Source organism: Phodopus roborovskii, unplaced genomic scaffold, assembly GCF_943737965.1.
Source record: "Phodopus roborovskii unplaced genomic scaffold, PHOROB, whole genome shotgun sequence".
NCBI classification, from domain to species: domain Eukaryota; kingdom Metazoa; phylum Chordata; class Mammalia; order Rodentia; family Cricetidae; genus Phodopus; species Phodopus roborovskii.
Genome location: NW_026126627.1, coordinates 1,481,015 through 1,504,544, shown reverse-complemented (window position 1 = coordinate 1,504,544; position 23,530 = coordinate 1,481,015). Strand labels below are relative to the sequence as shown.

General features: G+C 39.0%; 2 protein-coding genes across 4 annotated transcripts in view; both read left to right on the top strand.

Annotated features, from left to right (window-relative positions):
* The window catches only part of Cfap20dc (CFAP20 domain containing), a 251,621-nt gene that overhangs the window by 155,379 nt on the left and 72,712 nt on the right, over nucleotides 1–23,530 (top strand). For all 3 annotated transcript variants that reach the window (XM_051206686.1, XM_051206685.1, XM_051206687.1), the window contains one exon: nucleotides 2,962–3,293. In XM_051206686.1, coding sequence (XP_051062643.1) covers nucleotides 2,962–3,293 — 332 coding nt within the window. The remainder of the gene's footprint in view (nucleotides 1–2,961; nucleotides 3,294–23,530) is intronic.
* The window catches only part of Fam107a (family with sequence similarity 107 member A), a 243,880-nt gene continuing 239,787 nt past the window's right edge, over nucleotides 19,438–23,530 (top strand). The window contains exon 1 of the mRNA XM_051206689.1: nucleotides 19,438–19,442. The gene's annotated coding sequence lies outside the window, so the exon portion shown is untranslated. The remainder of the gene's footprint in view (nucleotides 19,443–23,530) is intronic.

Here is a 23,530-nt window from a genome sequence, read left to right as displayed (position 1 = left end):
GGATCAATAGGTCAGGGAGACAAGAATCTAAAAACCAAGTGGACCAAGTTATTTTAGTTCTGGGAATTGCAGTTGTTTCCACAGCGAAGGCACTTTACAAACGGCATGGTCACAGCTAACAGCATGAAAGGGCTGTATCATAAATTACTGGAAACGCTGTCTCAATCCTGAATCACATTTCATCCAGTGATTTCTGTTGTTCTGATTGTTAAACTCAAGCCAGCAACTCAAACAGTAATTTTGTTTTTCAAGACAGGGTTTCCCTGTAGCTTTGGAGCCTGTCCTGTAACTAACTACCAGGGTTCTGTCTGCCTCTGCCTCCCTAGTGCTGGGATTAAAGGTGTGTTCCACCACCGCCCAGGTTAAACAATAATTTCTTAAAGTAAACATTCTGAGGCCAGACCTGGTAGCACATGTCTGTAGAATTACTAGCTCTCCAGAGACAGAAATAGATGCATCTCTGTGACATATGGTTCAACCTGGTCTACACAGTGGGTTCCAGGCCAGTCAGGGCCACATAGAGAGACTTTGTCTTTTAAAAGGGGGGGGGATGCAGGGAGAGAGAGGGCAGGAGATGGTGGCATATGCCTTTAATCTCAGCACTTAGGAGTCAGGGGCAGGCAGATTCCTGTGAGGTCAAGGCCAACCTGGTCTACAGCCTGAGTTTCAGGACACTCAGGGATTCACAGAAACCTTGACTCAAAAAAATACCAACCTAATACTTAATACTGAGGAATGATAGTAGGAAAATTGAAATCTTTGTTTTACATAATTAAACTATTACTTGTCTACAAGAACAGAAAACTAACTGGACAGTGGTGGCTCTAACCTCTAATCCCAGCACTCGGGAGGCAGAGGCAGGCAGAAATCTGTGAGTACAAGCCTGGTCTACAGAACTAGTTGTAGGACAGCCAGAGCTATACAGAGAAGCCCTGTCTCAAAAACAAAACAAAACAAAAACAAAACAAAAACCAAAAAAAAAAAAAAAACAAGCAAACAACTTTGTATGCCAAGTAAAAACACTACAATTCACAGCAGTCTCAAATCCAAGTGTTTCAGATAGTATTTGAATTGTGGTATGGTTATGGTATGATGGTATGGTGTGTGTTCAGCATTGAGCTGCAATAAAGCCACACCATGCAACGTAGGTGAGTACCATCAAAAATGCCTGGGATCACTGTGTGCTGTGTTTTGAATTAATTTGTGACTTTTGCCTATTTAAAATCTTTTTTACTGTTAACCAAAATTTTTGCAAACACAAAGTAATTTTATCCAATTTCAGCTGTCCACTTTGAATTAAACCACCTGTACCCCTAGGCAGGTGTGAGATAAACTAATTTTACCTCCCAGTCATTTTGTGTGGCAAGTCCATGGTAAGTAACTGATGAGTACAGGCTGGAACTATTTAACATTTGTGCCATCAGTGTCATTTTGTAAGAGGTTTCTGGGTCTTGTTTTTATTTTTATTTTTAAATATTTATTATTATTATTATTATTATTATTATTATTATTATTATTATTAGATTTTTTGAGACAGAGTTTCTCTGTATTGCTTTGGAACCTGTCCTGGAACTCTGTAGACCAGGCTGGCCTCGAACTCACAGAGATCCTACTGCCTCTGCCTCCTGAGTGCTGGGACTAAAGGCATGCACTACCAACACCCCGCCTGGGTCTTGTTTTTAGAGTGCAGGCTTTGTAGTTGGCAAGTCTTACATGTCCTGTGCTTACTTTCATTATGGTCATAGCTGTAATAGATTAAAAGGTCCAGCATAACTTACTTCATCCACATCAGGGCTGGTCAGAACAGGTGCAAGCCACAACCCTGAAACAATTCAGAGAGAAAAGGTGCATTCAAAGAGCTTTATCCTATAGTCTTCATAAGGAAAGGAAGCAAATATTTCCTATAAACATTGTCCTGTCACATTGCCTAGATCATAGCTATAAAACCTACTCCAGTGTGGCATAAAACAATGAAAGATTTTTTTAAACATTTGATAAAAATTTCTTTCACCAGGAATTTGCAGAATTTTTTTTAACTTCAACAACAACAAATAAGGTTATTTATTGGTTCAAATAAATGCAAAGTCCAGGGGATTTACCACTAGCTTCAGGTACAGTTGGATCCAGGAGCACAATGTTTGCCATCAGAACTCTTTTTGGCTCTGTTTCCCTCTGCACTGGCTTCATTTTTCTGCCTGGCTCATTCAACATAGTAGGCCCTGTTTGCGTTTTCCTCCTACAAAGTGAAAGCATTTAAGTAAAGAGAACTTCTCCACAACTGAGTAAAACACCTAGGTATATGCAGAATTTTTAAATAAAAGAAATAAGAAAATTAAATCAAAACTTCTAAAATTAAATATGAAATAGTATATCAACCTTCAGAAACCACCACTCAGATTAACAGTATTCCTGTGGCTTTGGAGTTTCTTGCAATGGCTGTTCAGTTTAATCTGTGAATTATTTCAATCAGCAAGAGGCAGAGAACTAGACTGTCAGTCATCCTTCCATGGTTTCCTTGATTCATATAACCCACACAATGACCAGATGGTCTGTTTAAAAAAGCTTGTTCCATGCTGTACTGTCTTCCTGCGGTAAAAAAGGGATGTATTAGTAACTCAAACCCTTTTAAATTTGGACAACTTCCCTCACTGGATGTCAAATTAATGAGGTTGTGCTATAAAGAACTTGCTGCAAGACAGGTGATAATTATTTCAGATTTACAAATTTCCTGGCCAGGGCTTCAACTCAAATGGAGAGGAAGTGTAAATGAGTTGCCTGTGGCTGTGGGCACTGTTCTGTGGGTAACTGTTTAGCAAGACACAAGATGGTGGGGAAAATACCTCCCCTGGCTTCTGCTTTATTTGATAAATCTCTGTTTCAAAAAGAAATGTTAACCTAACCACCTAAATGAACATTTGATGGAACACAGCTCTTATTGTTACCATCTCTCCCCAATACCAGATGAGTGGATATTTCCTGAAAGTGCTGCTCTGACCTCTGGCCCAGCGTGTGGCAGTCAGTCTGTGCTCCTAGATGGGGACTCATGCATTTCTTCACACCTGTGGCTAGAAACCAGCGAGGACAGTGAGCCTGACCAGGCAGAGGAAACCCAGAAGGCTCCCAAGGACATTTTCACCTTTTCATCTAGACCAAGATCAGCACCTCATGGGAAGAGTCATGACATGTCCCCAAAGGGGTATCCATTTATTCTGAATCCCGAAGAGGACAACGGTATGACAAGGAGTGATACCCAGCTGGAAGACGATTTTTATGGCACTGACAGCAGCCAAGAGGTACACGACCTGATGCGTAAAATAGGCTTAAAGCAGGGGGTCCCATTCGTGCCAATAAGCATTCAAAGCAATTGCAGTGAAAGAGTGGGAATCAGATGCTATTTATACAAATGCACCAGATTGCTATGTCAGTCAACAGTTCCATCGGGTTGTTATGGTGACTCAAAATTGCTGGATTTTTGTCTTATTAACAGACAATTTCATGTTTAATTATGGAAGCCAATTTTTTAGTTGTTTGTGTTCTTTCATTTTAATCTTTGCCTCACAGAATTAGAAATAATTCATAGTTGAGTACATGATAGCAAGACCACTGAAAAGCTGACAAGCCAGTGATGAGGGTATCTGGGGAAGCTGTGCTGTGGTTGCTAAGCATTCAGGATTGACACTTTTCTGGCTCCTTCCTCTCCTGCCATCTCTTCACCTTAGACCTATTAGGACTCATTATTTTCCATATGGTCCCAGCATTTCAAGAGTTGTGCCAATTAAAGTTTAGATAATGAATCATAAATTAGTACTGGGACCCTCCTTACAGGAGGTGTCTGTCTGGAATTATTTAGAATATAAATTTATTGTAAGTACACTGATAAAATATTTTCTTATAAATTTGTTAAAACCCAAACTGAATATGGCTTAGAAATATGTGTTTAAAAACTAATTACTACAACTTTATCTCTGTGAAATTAATCATCTATGTGTGTGCATATGTGGTTTGTGTGTGTTGGATACACTTGTGTACAGTGCACGTGGAGGCCTTGGATATCATTTCCACCACTGTTTTCCTTCTGAAGCATGGTCTGTTACTGCCCTGGAGCTCACTAAACAGGTTATGCAGCAGGCCCTGTGTACAGTGTGTTATAGAATATGTCCACACCTCTATGTGCAGTACCAGCCTAGAGTGTGGGGGCATTGCTAAGAGCTTTCACAGTAATTATGAGGTTTACATCTTCTAATGAATTTTGTTAGCAAAATGTGTATAGGGTCCTTTTTCTATAATATCCTGGCTTCTGCATGTGCTGGAGTAATACATGATGCTAAACATAGAGCATTTCATGCCATACTTTTAAATGTTGGACAGACCCATGTCTTTTGCCCTTAAGTCATTAAGCTGTTAAAAAATTATAAAATAGACTTTTCGTTGTCTAATAGGGTTTCCATCCTGTGTCATCACTTCTGATGTGTTATTTGGTGAAACTGGTCAGGTTATTCTTAGCATTTCATGCTTACAAGGGACAAATTTAGGCCTTTCCAAGGAGCACACAGCACCATCTTTCTTCTCTAACCCAAAAGACTTACTTTAATGGTGGAAATTTCCAGACAGATGAGAAATAGCAGTTCTCTGAAAGCAGTTTTTTGAGGACTACCCTGGAAAGAGCATGTCATGAGGAACTTAGCTGTTATGTCTGTATGATGTATATGTCTCAAGCAATCACGTTTTGTGGGGAAAGGAAGACTTTCAGCTCTGTAGTTTGTATTTGATACCACTTGTTCACTTTCTGTTTCTATTTCTTCTACTCCGGATACCCTTCAGTTTGTATTGTTAACTCTATCAAATGGAGAAATAATTCGTCATGCATTGCCCCCAGACTCTGACTGCAAAGCAATCTTCTCACCCTGTGCAATGCCTGTCTGTGTGACCAGTAGCATATGGCTGGAGTCTGTGGTGGTACCACCTCAGTGCTCACACCTGCCTGGCTCACTGTGAATCAAAGCCTCCTAAGAGCACCAACAGAGCAGGGGCAGAAGCCTCGCCATGTTATAGAGTCAGAGACACTAATAAAACAACCCAAGATATTACAATGTTTAAAAATAAAAAGCTGAACTATATTCGTTTACATAAGTGTAATTACAAAATCTGTTTCCTTTTTTTTTTTTTTTTTTGGTTTGGTTGTTTGCTGCGGTATAGCTGGAGTTTCTGTTCTGCCCCATCCCACAGCCATTTAGCCCCAAATAAACACACAGAGACTTATATTGATTATTAAACTCTGGCTGAAGGCTTAGGCTTCTTATTGGCTAGCTCTCTATTAACCCATTTCTATAAATCTAAGTATTTCCATGTGGCCTTATTTACTGGAGAATCTTGTTCCCTCAGCAGCTACATGGTGTCTGCTGCCATGGCTTCTCTTTGCCTCCTCTCCCCAGAATTCTCCTCGTCTGGTAGCCCTGTCTATACTTCCTGCCTGGCTACTGGCCAATCAGTGTTTCATTCATCAGCCAATAAGAGAAACATTTATACAGAAGGACATCCCACATCACTGGAATGGGGATGGGGGAGGAGTCTCATATACTTTCTTGCAGGATAACTTTTTGTATTTACTGATTTATAAGCCATGGGAAATTGAGTTATACTTTTAGAATTTATTTTATTTGCATCTCCAAGTTTGAATAAATGTTAGTTCAGGTAATTGTTGCATACTTAATGCTAGTTACATTGTTTTGGGATGTTACATCCTTAGAATAACATAATTATAGTTAAGGAAAACATTCATATTTTATTGTACAAACTAACAACAATTCTACTTTTTATTATACTTGAAACTTATACTCGGTGATTAAAAGACTTTCTATAATGCTTGACGAGTGATATTTAAAGAGGAAGTTTAAATTCAGTAACATATAAAGCAGGTAGAAACTATGCTGTTTGATAGACGGAAAGTGCAGCCTGTAGTAAAGACTCCTCCAAATAAGGCTCTAGGGAGACATTGTCTTCATGGTGTAAGGTGCTATTACCCTCATTAGTTCACATCTGAGCTCACTGTGTGAGCCTCAGCACAATGACTTTTAAGATATTCTCTGCACTCTGCTTGGTGTGTATTTTATTCCCCGGGCTGTCATATATAGTAATAGCTGGTGCTCAATTAATTTTGAAGTTGTACCTTTTATTTGAAAAGCACATTATAGAAACATATTTCATGACAAGCTATAAAATTGAAACTACCATGTAAAATGAATTATCTTAGGAAAGCTATTAAAACAGAGGTCTTTGCATCATGTCCCATCTAAAAGAAGCCATTTGGCATCTTGTCATTATTCCCAGCGTGGCTGGTAGATGCACCTGGTTTGCAACTTGAACTAGCTTTAAATTAATGTTTCATTATTCCCTTAAGTTAATTTTATCTGGATCTAGTACTGTCACTTCCCACCAACTGAGGCTATCTAGCACATACTAAAGGAGATGGTTTCAAATATACATACTCATCTTCTACAACAATTCATATTATAACATTGGATCCCCATGATATCCATCTGGGATATAAATTAATGTAGACTGCCTGTCTGCCACATTGTGATCAGGGGGGAAAAGCTTCCATAGCTTCTTTCCATCTGGTGTATGGAAGCCAGCAAGGGACAATTGTGTAAACAGACATGTTAAATACCTGCATTTCTTCTTTCCTGCTATTGTTACTCTTAAGTGTTTTTTACATTCAGTAATTTAGCTATTTTGCTTTGTGCTTTCTCCTAATAGAATGTATTATAGGGTTATCCACCTCTTCTTTCCTTTGATTAGCTCTTTCACATATCTGTATACATATAGTGGGAAGTATGTTTGACCTGCATGTGACATTTTATATTTCTGTAAAGTCTTTGAAAACTTTTAAATCTCAATATATGCATTAGGAAAATGGAAGGACTTTTTAAATATATTGCCTCACATTTTATTCCTGTATTTTATGAATTACAATGTAATGTACTCTCGAGAATGACATGCCAGATAAATCTAACATTTATTCTGTGTGAATAACCCTTTTGGCCTATTTATTTCAGTATGTCTTTATTATTGCCCACTAAGGCACTACTGAAAAAGCCACAGGCCCCCTGGTCTGCTCTGCTAGGCTGTGCATCGTTGTACAGGTGGTGATGAAGGCATAAATTACTCCTCTAATTAAAACCCAACATTCTGCCATTTTTGTAGAAGCTTCATGTTTTGGAGATTTGTGTTTGATTTTGGACAGGACTTTCTGTAAGAACTCTTCAATATCAAATGTGATTTGTTTTGAACAATTATGGAAACCTTATAACTTCTTAAAATATTCATATGCTTATACTTTCCCATCCCGTGCAGTCATTGCCTCACCACAGAATTACAGTACTATAACAGAGATGATTTGTTCACCCAGTGTCAGACATGGTGGAGCCTGGTGCTTGCTAAGACATTGCATTTCAGTTTCCTTACAAGTGAGTGAATTGAAGGCTAACACACTGTTGTCACTTTTCTTTGTCATCCTGAGAAACCAAAACTTGGATGATTCCTGTAACAGTGAAGAAGCAGAAATCCTTTTTGGAGATAGTTGCTCCAAAGGCATTTAAGATACATGGAATAGCCAGTCTTGTTCTCATGAAACAACATAAGTTCTATACTATCTCAGCTGTTAGCCAGCCCTGTTGGTCAAAATAAAAACTTCCACTCACCAGATTGCAATTCAAGATTGCCATCAAAGATGAGCCTGCAATATTGCAGATGTGTTTTATTGCAGGCTTTGTAAGAATGTTATAGATGTCTTTTCTTTAGGTAAATATGATGATCCAGTTTTTACAAAGGCAAGAATGAGTTCTGTCCTGATTCACTCAACATGAAAGTTGTGATTCAAAGAGCCTGGGTCCCATCTGCTCTAAGTCAGTGGCCCTCAAGAGTCATTAAAATTATCCTTTCAAAATTACAGCTCAGCAAGAGCAATCCATTCTGTGCATCCAGAAATGATTGTCCAAATGCCCATCTGCACAACCTCCTAAGAAACATAGCTCAACAAAGGGAGTGCGGGTTCCTCGGGGAAATCATCCACTTCAGCATGCATATGCCGTACTACAGTTAATCAGGCACTCTCTATTGATGTTCCTGGCACTGGGGTGTGATGGAATATTTAACAAACAAGTGTTTCTGTGCCTGAATACAAGTGGTGCAAGAGCTCTGGATGTTTGAGATAGATAGATAGATAGATAGATAGATAGATAGATAGATAGATAGATAGATAGATAGAATGAGAAACTGGTAGGTAACCTTTTTGCTGCTCTGACAAAGTGCATTCAACTTCAGTGGGGTTTTCAGTAGCTCCATGATCAACCAAATGTGGCTGTCCAATTCATTCTAAGGACGCCAACTTCTCATGCATGTAACAAATGCATAGAGCTCACACAGAAATTAACTCATAAGCAGGTTGAGCCCAAATGCATTACATATGTGAAATCAGTGAACAACATCTGTTCCTTATACAAGAGGCAGAAGCATTGCTGAAGAAAAAAACAGGGTGCTCTCAGTGCCCCTGTGACAGAGAAGACTGTAGAATTTTCCTATGACTGAGAGCTGAACCAGGTCACATCAAAATATTAATTAAATTTAATCTTATATATCATCTTCTCAATAATCTTAATTCCCTTTCTGAATCTGGTATAAACTACAATTGATTGTCCAGGGACAGCCAATGGGCACGTATCTATGGTTACCTGTGAAGATCCCCCAGTTACTTGTCCTTTCCATGTATTTAAAATAGCACAGAAGCACCATAGCATGGTAATATACTCACAGGGGCATACATCTTCTTCTTGGCTGATATCCAAACCAGAATATAACTTAAGGAAAATGTAAACTGACTGCCTAGATAACATGCTGTGAGTAATTTTATGTATATAAACTCTTTTTATGCCAAACAAAGAGAAAGGAATTCCTGAAATAATTACTGAAACAAGAAAATGCTGTACCTTGATGCACTGTAAATGAAGTAGATTTCCTATCAAGTGAATTCATTTGTTCAGGACCTTCTAACTGAATTGGGGTTGAGTCGCTTTTCAAATTTTCACAAGAGAGTTTCTGAGCTCTGGAGGGATTTTCTTCACTGCCTCTTCCCTTATGAGTAGTATTGCTTTTGCTACTGTCCTCTCTACCATTACATGTTTTCCATTTCATTCATTTAACTAAATATAAAGCCTGTACAGATTAATGGTGTGGAATGTGATGCTTCAATACATGTACATACCTTATTAAAATCAGGTTGAGTATATCTTCTCCATCTTATTTTTTTTTCATGTCATACTCCTTAAATCCTTATCTCTAGGTTTCTATAATATACAGTGTGTCGTTGATGTTCCTAATTACCCTTTAGTGATACATACATACATACATACATACATACATACATGTTGTCTTGTGATCATTTCTTTCTGTGGGAAGCAATTGGGATTAGCAGACAGTGGTGCTGTCAAGCTTGTTCTTAAAGCCTCTGTCAACAATGCCTTGATGATCTGTAGTAAAGAATGATGATGGCAGAGGGTTCGTTTCTCATGGTTATGTCTTGCTGATACTCACCAGGCCTAATTGTTTATGCTAGTTTTACTACGAACATTTTACAAATAACAAAGAAACTCATCAGAGTCCCACAGATGGTAAAGAAAGAGCAGTGACACTGTGATCATCTCTGTCCATGCCTCGGTCCAGGAGACCCTGCTTTCTTCTTAAGCCACTTACTGGGTATGCTTCCCCTTCCCAACACTGGGCCCTGTGAGGATGCTCACATTGTTGAAGGACGTGTCTTTGGATAGAAAACTAGAAAGAGTGCCAGAGACACTGGAACACTGCCCAGTCTCCTCCTAGTGAATGGGTGGTGGTAACACTTCATTTTCATAAAGATACAAAAGAGGTCTGTCTAGTCTAGTCTAGAAAAGAAAGGAAACAGAAAAGTCAGCAAACACCTGGGTTAGTTCTAGGACAACGCTGGTGAATTCAGCATAGCCAACCACCCAACTTTCCTCCTTCATCTCCCTGCGCCCCTCCCTCCTATCCTCCCTCCCTTCATCCATCCATTCCTCCCTCCTTCCTTCCTAAAAATTTGGTCTGACTGCTATACAGTGTTATCTTTTCTCCAAACACAAAACAAAGCAAAGCAAAACATTTACTTCTAACTAATCTAACAAGTGTCAGTGGGATTTCTGTGATCCAAACATCCTCCATTTATTTACACACACACACACACACACACACACACACACACACACACACACACACGACTGGGGCATATCTCAGTAGTTGAGTACTTGCTTAGTGTATACCAGGCCCTGGCCTTGACCCCTACACTGAAATGAAAGCCATGATATATATTTATATGTCAAAGGATGTAGGAGCCTTTGTAGTTGGCATTAATTCAATATTCATTAGGCGCCTGTTACATGTACAGCATTTTGTAGGTACCACAGGAGAATACATGGATAAGAAAGCTATGCAGAGTCCTTGTAAGAGACCTGTAGTTGTTAAGTCTGGCAACCCTTAAAATGCTGATTCCAAAACTGAAATCAGTCTAGCTTGACACTTCCTTGACATGGACACGTCTGCATTGTCTACTCCATATCTCCTGATTGGCCTCCATTTCCACTGTTCTTGGATCAGCCTGGGCTCTGAAAGCCTCGGCAAGCTGAGCTCACCCACCCATCCTCAGTAGCCCAATCAAATGAGTAATAGTGAAAACCAGAGGAAGAGATTTATTCAATGTGTCTACACAGGGGGGGAGCACAAATACAAAGATCCAGTGACCTCTCTAAGTCCATCTTCAGGATGCTAATGTGAGGTTTAGATTTAAATAAAGAGAATGGGGGATGCATAGCTCAGTAGTCCTGATGGAAGCATGGGCTGCCCACCATCTGTGTCTCAGATCCAGTCTTTAAGGATAGTCTGACAAGGAGTCAGAATTGTCAGAAATCTCTTCTTGGAAGACAAACTCTTCTCTGACTGGCACCCAGTCTTTTCTTACTCCCCCATGACATCCCTGGGAAAATCCACTATCTTGGGGACCATTGTTTCAATAGCCTCCTGGTCAAAAGGACAGCACAAGTGTCTGTCCATAGGATATTCTCTCTCCTTCCAAAACAGTTACACTATCTCAGCACTCCACAACAGTGCCCCACCCATTGCTGCCAATCTGTGTCATTGTGATATTCTGTTTCAAAACATATAATTCTTCATTTGCCTCCTAAGTAAACTCTCCAGGTGGCAGGGACTTGGTATGCCTTTACATTCCTGCCGTCCATGTTGACTGGAACAAGACTTTCCACATGATGACCAAGAAAGAATGTGGGCAAGACAGCAACAGATTCCTTCTAACTAAAAGCTCTGCTAACGTCCCTGTCCCATGCTCAGCCTAGAACACACTTGCTTCCTCTCCATCACATGTTCTTCATTCTCAAGAGGAATTTCACCTTCCTGAAGGGATCATTATTATTGAACATGTATAAAACTAAGCAGTCCAACTTTGTCACCAAATGTTTTGTTTAAAAATGCCAATGGGTTATAACTGCATTTGGTTCTGTGTGCCTGTGATGGAATGGCAATGAATAGTTTGCTGAAGCTATAGATAGATAGATAGATAGATAGATAGATAGATAGATAGATAGATAGATAGATAGAATCAGAGTATAGATCATCAGACACCACTTAATGTCTTTTAAATGAGCTATGTTTTATCTTTCCCCTGATAGAAGCTTTATTTAACACTCATTTGCTTACTGTGTATAAATATAAGTGAGTCAAATTAGAAAAAAATTCACCATAATTATATACGTGATATAGTTATTTTTTTTAAATATTATATATAGTATGCCTTAGTTAGGGTTTCTATTGCTGAGATGGCCAAAAAACAAGTTGGGAAGAAAAAGAGTTTATTTGGCTTATATTTCCCTATTGCTGCTCATCATCAAAACAAGTCAGGAGAGGAAGTCAAAGAAAGCAGGAACCTAAAGGCAAGATATGGAGGCCATGGAGAGGTACTGCTTACTGGCTTGCTCAGCCTGTTTTCTTATAGAACCCACAGCCATCATCCCACAATGGGCTACCCCCCACACACACATCGATCACTAATTAAGAAAATGCCTTACAGGATTGCCCACAGCCCAGTCTTGTGGGGGCACTTTCTTAATTGAGGTTCCCGCCTCTCAGGCGACATAAAACTATCTAGCATATAGCATGAAATTTTTATGCTACAATATGTAGTAATTCATAGCATAGGAAATAGCCCTGTATTGCTCCTTTCCATTATTTATTATTTTCATGGCTGTTGATTTTATATATGTAATTTCTCTTCTCTTAGATCTAAAAAAAAAAAATTTAGCTTTGCTTTCCCATGGATAAATCACAGAACTATATATGTGTAAAATTATTCTAGCATTCACTTTCAGCTTTCCAAGCAATTATATTGAAAAGGATGTTGATTTTTTTTCTGGACAAATACACTTTTCATTGAAATGTTCACATAAGAAAAATACTTTATAAAACACGTTTCATTATCTACTGTTCTTTAACAATAAAATTGCCTGACAGCAGGCAAAAAATCCCTCACTAAACCCACATGTTCTTAGAATACCATTTCCTCAGTTAAATAAGCTAAATTTCTTAAGCTTTGGTCCTCTCTCTTCCCACAGTTAGCTGAGTATGTAGACAAATATGCTGTTCTTGGATGCTGTTGGCAATTCATGGGTCTTATTTTAGATGTTCTTTGAAGTGAATATGTGAATTTTTTTAATGTCCTCTAATTACTTACTTGGGAGTAGAAAAATGTGCCTTATCCAGACTACTTACCATCTAGGAAGACATTTTAGCAAATGATTAATACCTATTTGTAATTTGTATAGCTATTTTAGTTGCTCTTATTTTTCTTTTCATATTAAAGTAAAATATATAGTGCCTTACTCATAGATTATATTAACTTGTTAAATACGTGTACTTTATATCTTATTCACAAGTTTCTGCCCAAAATTATTTTCACTTTATTCCACAATGTAGAGTAATCACAGTATCCAGGGTTCTCCAGTCCCAAGAGCCATTGCTTCTGTGTTAGCCCTCTTGGAGAGCCTGGCAGATATGGGGAAGATGCCTAGGAAGGGTCTCCATGGAAGCAGGACCACAAGAAAGCAAGAGCTTCTTGGTGAGGCAAATAGATAGAAGTAACTTTAAAATTACATGCTGCTCAAGGCTCTGGAGAACAAAATAACACATCTAATGTACATATAAAAGTGAATCTATTAGCTAGCTTACAGGATCAAAGGCTTCAAAAGGTTCCACCATGGCCATCTGCTGCTTGGATAGCTTGAGAAAAAAGTGGCCTCTCAAACCAGGAAGCCAGAAGCCCTGGAATGGGAGAGAATAATGATGCAGACCCAGTCTTACGACTGGAGGCCTAGGAGAATCACTGCTGGGAGTCCATACCGAAAGGCTTAAGACTCTTGTTTGATGCCCCTTGGTCATAGCAACAGAAAGAGTGCAAGCTGCCACCTCCCACTCTTTGTTCTAGCTAGGACCACATCTCGCTGGGCAACATTACTCATACTCCGTGTGGATTTTCTCTCATTCCCTGACCGCCCCCTTGTAAAGCATTTCTGGAACCACCTTTACAGATACACCTAGAAAGTGTGTTCTAACAGTTTTCTAGGCATCTCTTAATCCAGTCACATTGTCAGCCAAGGTTAACCATCACAAATAGATCTGCTTGTCCCATACCTTTCTATTCCTAAAGATGTTCTTAGAAAATTCCAGATCCCATGATCAAAGCAAAGGAACCTACTGTCCCACCATATGCCAGCTTCAGCAAGCAAAACCTTCCTAAAATAAATGGATTCCAGAAGGGTGTATGTATGGTGTGGGTGTGGTTTCTGCATGGGTGGGACTTCCTGTTGGTTTGATGGCATTTATTACAGTATTATTATTCATCATTTAGGTGATTAGTGATGTATTTTCTTTCCATTCAGATGTTTTAGTTCACTTACAGCAGCTGTTAAAGAGTGTGCTGCACGTCCCAGGGATAATAGAATGCCTCATGTTTTTAATGAGAAACATAATTATCTGGTTCTCATCATAATAGTTATTTTTTATTTGCCAGTTACTTCCTATGATTTGAGTGATCACTGTCTGCAAATTATAAATGAGGACCTTATTTTTGAGCCAAAAGCTTGCCAGTTAAATTGACAGATTTTCAATAACAATCTACATTAGGAGCCATAAAAGCATCATTACTCTTTTCACTCTCTGGTCTCTCTGCAGCCATTTCACAAATAATAAATGATATGAGTGAAGGTTAAGAGTAAAGCCATGTCCTCAGCTAAATCCCGAAACTAGTTATGTGCTGGCTGCATTTGTATCCAAAAGATTGATGTTTCCCTTTCCACATTAATACTTTTCTTTCTCCACTTTCTTATAAAGTATACTCAGGACAATAAATACTGCAGAACAAACCACACATATTCTGCTTTCAAACATGAAAATTTGTATGTATAATGTCCAAAACACATTCTGTATTTGTTATAGTACAAGATTTTGGCCCACTTATGCTCTCAGCGTTTTGGAATTAGAAACTACCTAGTCCAAGTCATTATCATCATTAGAATGGAAGTAACTAACGTATCTGAGCATTTCCGTATCTCCACCACTGTGCCATACCCCTGTGCACGAAGCTTTAAGATAGGGACTTCCATTGTGCCCACTGCTCAGTTGGGGACAGTCGGGTGTAAAAGATTACATTGTCCAGGAACAACAGCTGGGGTAGTTGAGCATGGATTCTCGTTATAACTCTAGAATCACTGCCTATATGCAGCATGCCATGAGGGTAACTGTGTGCCACTTCTTCCTAATGCAATACCCAAATGGAAAATTCTGCTATCACAGTTAAATACACTCTATCCATCTATATATCCAAAAAGTAACTTGCTTCTACCTGGTAATTTTTTACAGAAACAAAACCAGAACACAAAAGTAAGCCCGTAAAGTCACAAATGGACTTGAAGTTCCCTGTCACTCAGTAGTGTTTTGCATCATACAAGAGAGTAACAGAAAGAATAATGAACCAAAGTTTGAAGAGAAAGCTAATGATGGACTCTAAATGTTCTCCTCACAAGAGGCACTTGAGTTAAACCAGCTTCCAGAAACCCTTAGGATTATTTCTGGGGGGGGGGGGATTTAGTTTCCTGGGTTCAAAGCCTAAGTCCAACACACCTCTTCTCCCAAAAAGCAGCTTTTAAGTCAGTATTCCATTTCCAGCTGAGTAGACAGAAGCTTCAGAGGAATGAGCATGTGGAAGAACTATGTTTTGGGGGAAGACTACAGGTGTGACCTTCCATTCATGCAAAGATGTTTGACCTCAGTGTCAAAACTCAGATGTGGGCTAGAAAGATGATGACTCATATACTCCTGCTGAAGACCCGAGTTCAGTTTAACTCCAGTTCCAGGGTTCCTCAGCCCCCTTCAACATCTGCACTCATGCACATACCCACACTCTGACACAGAATTAAATGGTTTGAAAGCTCAGACCGGTCCAGTTTTATCTCTGACAACCCATGTAATCACCAAGCCCCATGTCTTGCATTTGCAAATGTGACCAACTATCTTACTTTAATAGGATATAAAATTATTGAAGGCAAAAGGTAGCCTTGCCTCATTGAAGAGTGAAATTATAACAGGAATGGAGTGTTCCTCAGAGACACACTTGAATCAGAAGTCCATGCTCATTGTCTTACAGTGGGTTCTAGATGTTAGCAATTAAGAACCTGTGAAAGTTTTCTCAAATGTGCCTTCTTTACAAAGGTATTCCCCTAGAGACCCAGAGAAATCGATTTTCTCAATTTGACTACTTTATTGGGTCCTTTCACATGACATAATCCATCCTTTAAAATTGAGTGTTTTAGTATATTATCAATGCGCAGTCATCACCACTGTCATCCCAAAAGAAATCCAGCCCCCACTAAGTCATTTCCGTTGCCTTTGCCTTCACCATGTTCTGAGCAACTACTGGTCTACTTCTTCTCCCTGCCTGTTCTGGACAGCTCATACAGAGGGAACCATCTTATATGGCTTTCTGTGTCTGATTCCTTTGTTGAATATATACATCAAAGCACTTGATTCATTCTGTGTTGGGATTTTCTAGAGGAGCACAACTTATGGAATTAAAGTATATATATGATGTATTAGAGTGGCTTACAGGCTGTGCTCCAGCTTGTCCAGCAATGGAAAGCCCAAGAATCCAGTTGTTCAGTTCATGAGGCTGGATATATATGCTGGAATATCTTCACTATATGCTGGAATCCCAAAGAAGTGGCTTCAAATGCCAGTGAATGAATGAATTTGCCAGTGAGAGTAAAAGTAAGCAGGCAAAGAGTGAACAAGAGCTTCCTTCTTCCATGGTTTTATATGGACTGCCACCTGCTGTAGCCCAGATTAAAGATGTTCTACCTGCGCTAAAGATCCAGATTAAAGGTGCACCTTCCCATTTCAGTGATTTAATTCAGGAAAATCCCTCAGGGTTGACAACCAAGATCAGCCATCACACTAAACCTGCATCCTTTATGTGGTTATGCCTTACCTCTTTATTCATTCATCAAGTGAGGAGTTTTGGACTGAGGACACTATGAACCTTCATAGCCAAGTGGGTTTTTTTGTTTTGTTTTGTTTGTTTGTTTGTTTGTTTCCCCTATAGACATTTGTACTGAGTATTCTTGAGTACGTATGTAAAAGTGATAAGTAATAGGAAACTGCTCTTAGGAAGAGCTGCCAAACTGCCCCAAAGTGTCTGTTCTGTTTTCCATTCTCATGAGCAGTGTCTGAAGGTTCCACTCTCTGAATATGCTAATCAGCATTTCTTCTGGTTTCTCTTTGGTATTTAAGATGTCCTAGTGGCTGTTAAGTGGTAGCACACTGATTTTTATTTGAATTTCTGTAATGACTAATGATGTTGAACAACACTTCATGTGCATATTATCCATTTATATATCTCTTTGGGACGAATGTCTATTCAATTCCTTTGCCTATTTTTAATTAGATTATCTTAGCATTATTCACTTGCAAGAATTCTTAGTAGAGTTTGAATGAAACTTCCTTACCAAATATATGATTTAAAATATTTACTTCCACTCTGTGTGTTGCCTTTTCATTTACTTATGGTACCCTTTTAACCATGAACATTTAAAATTTTGATGAACCTGCTGTTTTCCTCCATTGCTGTACATTGGTAGTATATCCAAAAAAAAAAAAAAAAAAAAAAAAAAAAAAAAGGGCCTGACCCAAGGCCACAACTATTTACTGAAGACATCTTCTGACACTTTTTTGGTTTTTTCGAGACAGAGTTTCTCTGTATTGTTTTGGAGGCTGTCCTGGAACTTGCTTTGTAGACCAGGCTGGCCTCAAACTAACAGAGATCTGCCTGCCTCTGCCTCCTGAGTGCTAGGATTAAAAGTGTGCACCACCAACACCAGGCTCTTCTGACACTTTCATAGCTCTGACTCTTCAATTATCTTTATGAATATGTAGTGTGTGTGGGTTGTCTGACTATATTATTTAATATGGAAATTCAAAGTTCCAGCATATTTTTTGAAAAAGAAATTTCTCCCAGTATATGTAAAATATATACCTATTCACATACATACACATACATACATACATATACATACATATATATTCTCTGTGCCACTACTATGTTATCTCTGTTAGTCTAACTCTGTAAGCTTCAAAATCAGGAAGTGTACTTTCTCCAACTGTACTCTGCCATTTCCTTGTTCTTGCTTTGCATTCTGTATGAATTTGAGAATGTTAATTTTGGCATAAAAGGCAGCCATGGATTTACTAAAACAGGCCCCTGTGTTGCAGGCTTGCTGTCCAGAGTGGGGCTATTGGGATATGCTGTGGGAAGTCTTCTGTTGTTGGTACTGGGCCTTGAATGGCATTGTGAGAGGCAGATCCCATCATTTAACCTTTTTCCTCTTTCCTTCTCTTGGCTTGTGATGTAAAAGGACTTAGTCTACCATGCATCTCTGGTGCCACCAGAAGCCTAAAGCAATGAGTCTGCCCACCTTAGACTGGAAGAGTTGTCAATCAGATAACCCTTTCCTGATAAGATCATTATCTCAAATACAGCAATGTGTCATAGGAACTGGCTGAGATGGGATGACATCAGCTCTCCAGGTCAATCTGTGAATGCCACCATGGCATATCTTTCTGGTTTTCCACCTTTCTGCAGTGCTTTGTATTTCCACCCACAAATTTAGCTTCTTTTGTTAATTTAGTCACATTCTATCATTTTTATCCAATTGTTTTTATTTCATCTTTATGTGTCCATTGCTAATATATAGAAGTACAGTTGATTTGTATCTTATAACCTTGGTGAACTTGTATTTGTAGATTTCTTTACATAGGATCATGTCACTATAGAAAGATAGTTTTACTTCTGTGTGCCTTTAATTCTTTTCTTCTTTATCACCTTAGTAAATTATCATTGATGGAAGTTTTTCTTAATTTCATTGACTTTGTACTTTAACTATGTGGTCTTACTATTGAAATCTAACACAGACAAATCACACCAGCTAGATGTCACACTTGATGCCAAATACCGATCTTGAGAATTGTCCTGGCATCAGTATGCAGTTATCAGTGCTGGGCTAGCACTCTCAGCCATATATTTGGATTAGTGACATGTCATCATAAGTGGCATCACTGCCACCTGTGCTGGACATCTAAATCACCTCCAAAGTGATAGGACATTGCTATGTGGGTCACCTTCTGGATAAGAACAGCCGTGAGTGCATAAGGTCAGGAATTCCCCCTCACTGCTAGACATTCTCTAATGGGTTATAGCTGTTGAAAATAACAGCTGTGGAAAGGAATCTGTGCAGAGAGAATAGGAAAAAAAAATAGTGTACTGGAGTGGCAGAGCTGGGCAGCATGCCGGATACTTCAGTGATTATCTGGGTGGTCATATTTGAGCTGTGATCAAAAATTTACTAAGATGCCAGATGTGCAAACAACCTGGGAACAGTGCTTTAAGCATCAGAAACATTGGAAACAAGGCTTTGAGAACAAAGCTGGGTTGTGGGATCAGACAGGAACATGGAGCCCAGACCATATTTTTAAAGGAGAGAAGGCTCTAGCCCAAGGCTAATCGTATTTGGGGGGCTTTAAGTAAATCATTGAGATGTTTGCCTCTGGCTTGGCAAGAATGGGTGCAACAGGCAGGAATGGAACAGCAGGTGTTTTGCTGCTAGTTCAGAGTCAAGATGAAGGGAAGCAATAGACAGATACATGTGGAAATAATATGGTATGTGGAAGAGGAAATGAGCAGAACTAAAGATGGCCCTGGGTTCAGAAGCTAAGAATCTGGACAGAGGGTAATGGGTAATGTTGTTCCAGTTATGGAATTTAGCCTCAAGGTCTTAAAACCTGAAGTTGTGGATGGGCATCCCATTGAAAACCTGTGTTCTCACCAAGTAGCTAGCCACTTCTTGACAAAGGAGGGACATAGCTGTCTATGGCCCCTGACCTGGGAAGGTGCTACTCTTAGGAATGATTACTGAAATTGATTTGCTGAGTGCTTGGTAAACTCCTTTGCAATGTTTTATTCATATTTTAATAGAGTTCTTTATTGTGAAGCTCAAATATTTTTAATTAAGAAGTGCAGCCCTTGGGGTAATAATGGAGTCATGTAGATAGCTGGTTATTAAACTTCATGCATGTACAACTGCATTCAACCCGCTATGAGTGAACCATTTTAAACTTTCAATGGCAGTGTGTGCATCTTTAAAGAAACAAACAAAATAGACTTATCTAATGGACTTGGTAGCTCCAGTCATCATACGTGAGCTGCAGAAGTAGAACAGTATAGTAGCACCAAGAAAAGGAAGAACTTATTGAAAACTGATCATTTTCATAAGAAAGACAATTTCGGGTGCTTTCCTTAGGGGAAAGAAAAGACCTACCTTCCTGTAAGAAAGAAATTGCACAGTGACTCATATTTTTGAGTTTTGATTTAACCATCACTTTTTCATTTTTCATCTCAAAACTTAATTATAGAAGAATACTTTTAAAGGTATTGTAGACTTTGTTTAATCTGGGCATTTTTTTTAAATTAATTGCCACACCATTTAATATAACATGCAAAGGAATTAGTCTCACTGTCTCCTTGATGTTTCTCAGCCCAATATTAGAACATGATGTAGCTAAGCCATATTTATTAAAAAGTAATAAAAGTCTATGTAATTTTTGCTCTCCAAACTTAGAGAAAAAAATTAATTTTAAAATTATTTTAAAGTGTGAAAGGCCTTGTTCCATTTATATAAAGTTCCATGTTTTCTAAGTTATATAATACTCTTTGCTCAAAGGGAAGCCATCTGTCTCTCTTTGAATTTTTCACTGGAGTATGCCATTTGCAGCTGTTTTTCCTGCAATACCCCATTGTATAAAGAATTTAGAAATGTGTTTCTGAGCCCTTGCTTGCTCCAGTTACAATATTGCTTTGTTTCAAGCAACCTGTTTCAAGATCAGGTTCCCTGCATATTGGACATATGTTCACTACCCTAGCCCAATTGTACAGGTTCACTTAGAAGTGACTCACCCACATTTGACAGTTTCATCACAGGTGCCCACTGGCTTCTTGCTGCTCTGCAGCCAGCTGACAAGGCTTTCCCAAACAGAGCACCCCATAAGTCAGGAGCCATGGATACAGTGGCCCAGAGCACTAACTAGCCTCAGACAGACCTGCAAGAGTCTAAGTGCAGCATTTTTCCCCTTGTGACCTTGGACTTGTTACTGGTATCTTCAGACTCAGTAACCTCATCTAAATTCTGGGGTAGGGGGAGACAGTACTTGTTTATAGCACTATTTTGAGTATGGTATAAAATAGTGTGTATAGATCACCTATACCATAATCCAAAGGGCCAGTATACAAGGAGGATGGTGGATTTACTTACTGCTCAGTAATACAGAAACCACTATATCTGGCATTCTAGGCAAATAAAGCTTTGAAAATTAACAAAGTTCCCAAAATTAATTACAAGGACTGTAAGTGGAAGTGGTTGCTATACAGGTATATGCTTCTTGTGTACCATAGTTGAATAAGAAGTACATAGAATAAATCCATGTGTTCCTCCCATAGAGTATTTAGAAACAGGAATGGTATTTCTTCTCACAGAAACTGCCGTCTGTGTGCCTGCCCACTTCAGGGCTGATGGACAGAATTAAATTGAGCCAAAACTAGCATTTTTTTAACCCAGAGTGCTAAATTACATTGAATATTCCTACCAATTAATAGCTTTGGGGAAACAGTTTGACATTTTATTTTTTTTTTTTATCAGAATTGTACTCTCTCCTATCCCCAGAAAGACAAGATCTTTCCCTAAGTTTTGTCTAAGTTTATTGCTGAAACTACAGAATCCTGGGATTGAGCAGCATTCATGTTGTCCATAAACATCTGAATTAGCAGAGGAGCCTGCCTCTAGCCACTCTGCCCTCTTGAGAGTGAGGGTTCAATCCCAAATTTGCTGTTGCTACAGAACAGTTTGTTTCTTGCAATTTATTACACCCAGTGTCTAGTCTGGCTGTGAACAAAAGCCCAGTTGTCTAAAGCAGAAGTCTGATGAGATGATGAAGAGTTGAGGGATAGGCTAAAGTGTGGGTGGTATCTGTAGAACAGAAGTCATTAGAACAGCTTGGTATGAGAACAGTGCCTGTTGCTGTCAGAAAGAGAAGCAATTTCAGATTTTCAAAGGTTGAAGAACTTGGGGCTGAGGCGATGAATCAGGTGACAAGCTTGCCATATAAGACTGGAGTGTGGATCCCCAACAGCTTTGTAAACATTGGGTGGGTTAGGGGCCCATCTGAAATCCCAACATGATAAAGGAGACAGGCAGAATTTCTCTAGAGCATGCTGGCTAGTGAGACTAGTTGGATTGGGGAGGTCTAAGTTCAAGCTAAAGATCTGCCTCCATATATAAGGTGGAGAACAATCAAGAGAGGCATCTGAGAGAAAGAGAGAGAGAATAACATTTAAAAATTGCTAGTAGAAGTTAACCAAATTGACAGGACTAACTGAAGAATGCGTCAATACAGATACCTGCACTCTTTAGTCATATTCACTGTGACAGCTCCCTGTGTGTTCTCCAACATACTAATGCTAAGGCAAGCATCCTACTCAAGGGAAGAAATTTATCTTCTCTGATCTCTTGGTTTTGTATTTCAAGTAGGATAAATCTTATTTGCCATTTTCTTGTGTTACACAGAGGCTTGGCCGTCAGAGTCTCCAAAACATTCTAACATCTGAAGTCTCTGGGGCTTTTTCTGTAGCCTTTTCTACAAGGTACTCTATAACTTATCCTCAGTCCCCAGCTCCACCCTTCCTTTGACTATACCAATGTTGTTCATTAGACAGGAACAAAGAGGCCCTAAGGTCACAAAGTGACAAGGCAGTGTCAAACCCTAAGTTTCAAAAGTCCAGGTGCCTGTCTACCACAGCTAGCTGCTCCCTCCAGTTAGAGCCTACCAAAAGTATTTTCATAACCATTCCAGTGGCAGCTTGACTTCTGTTGGCAGTAAGCACACAGGTGTCAACACGTTTGTCATCTCATTTCTTAATACCATTGGGCCTTTCCATGTTAACACCCCCAAGATTTCAGATTGTTTACTCTGTGGTTTTCATTTCTATAATAATCAGTAACATTAATTACTTAAGTAACTTGATTGCTTAAAAAATAATTTAAACGATCATTTATTGAAATCTCCTTTGTCCCATGTCCAAGGCTACTGTGACCTTGAATATGTTATATCCTTGACTGTGAGGCCTCTTCAGCTTGATTCCTCCACATTCCTTTTAATATATATTTAATTGTTAAGCTTGGGAAGTACCTTGAACTCAGAAGATAGATGCTGAAAAATTACAAGTTAGTTTTCATCTCACCACAAGGTTAATAAAGAAAATCCAGCTATAATTGTCAAAATTCTTTCTGAAAATTAGTAAGTCAACTATCAAGGGAAAGTGTAGGAAAGTATATTTTTATGTAGATTGTGGATTGGAGCATTCTCTAAAAATACATCAATATACAGATCATTTAAAGATTGATTTGTGGCCATCCTTCCCAGACACATGGGTTATACTAAATATTACCAATCTTCTCATAAGGAATTGTTGCGTCTGATTATCCAAGAATTTTCTTCCTGAGACCTTTTAGGGGATGGTGTGCCCCCCTCCTGCTCCTCATTTGTATTATTAGCCCTGTGTTCCCTGTGAATCAGAGCAAGTTCTTGCAGGGTTGCATAGCTCACTGGTGACGAGATGCCCCAGGACACTAGTGTACCATTAGTTATTACAGGAACCAGACATTACTGCAAGCAGAAACAGAAGGAAAATGAACTCTCAAATTAAAATGGCAATTTAAGTTTAAAATTAGCTTCTAGGAATGGGCTCATACTATTCTTGCTGTCATGAAGGGTTACAAAACAGTTTCCAAAACTCCACTTACAT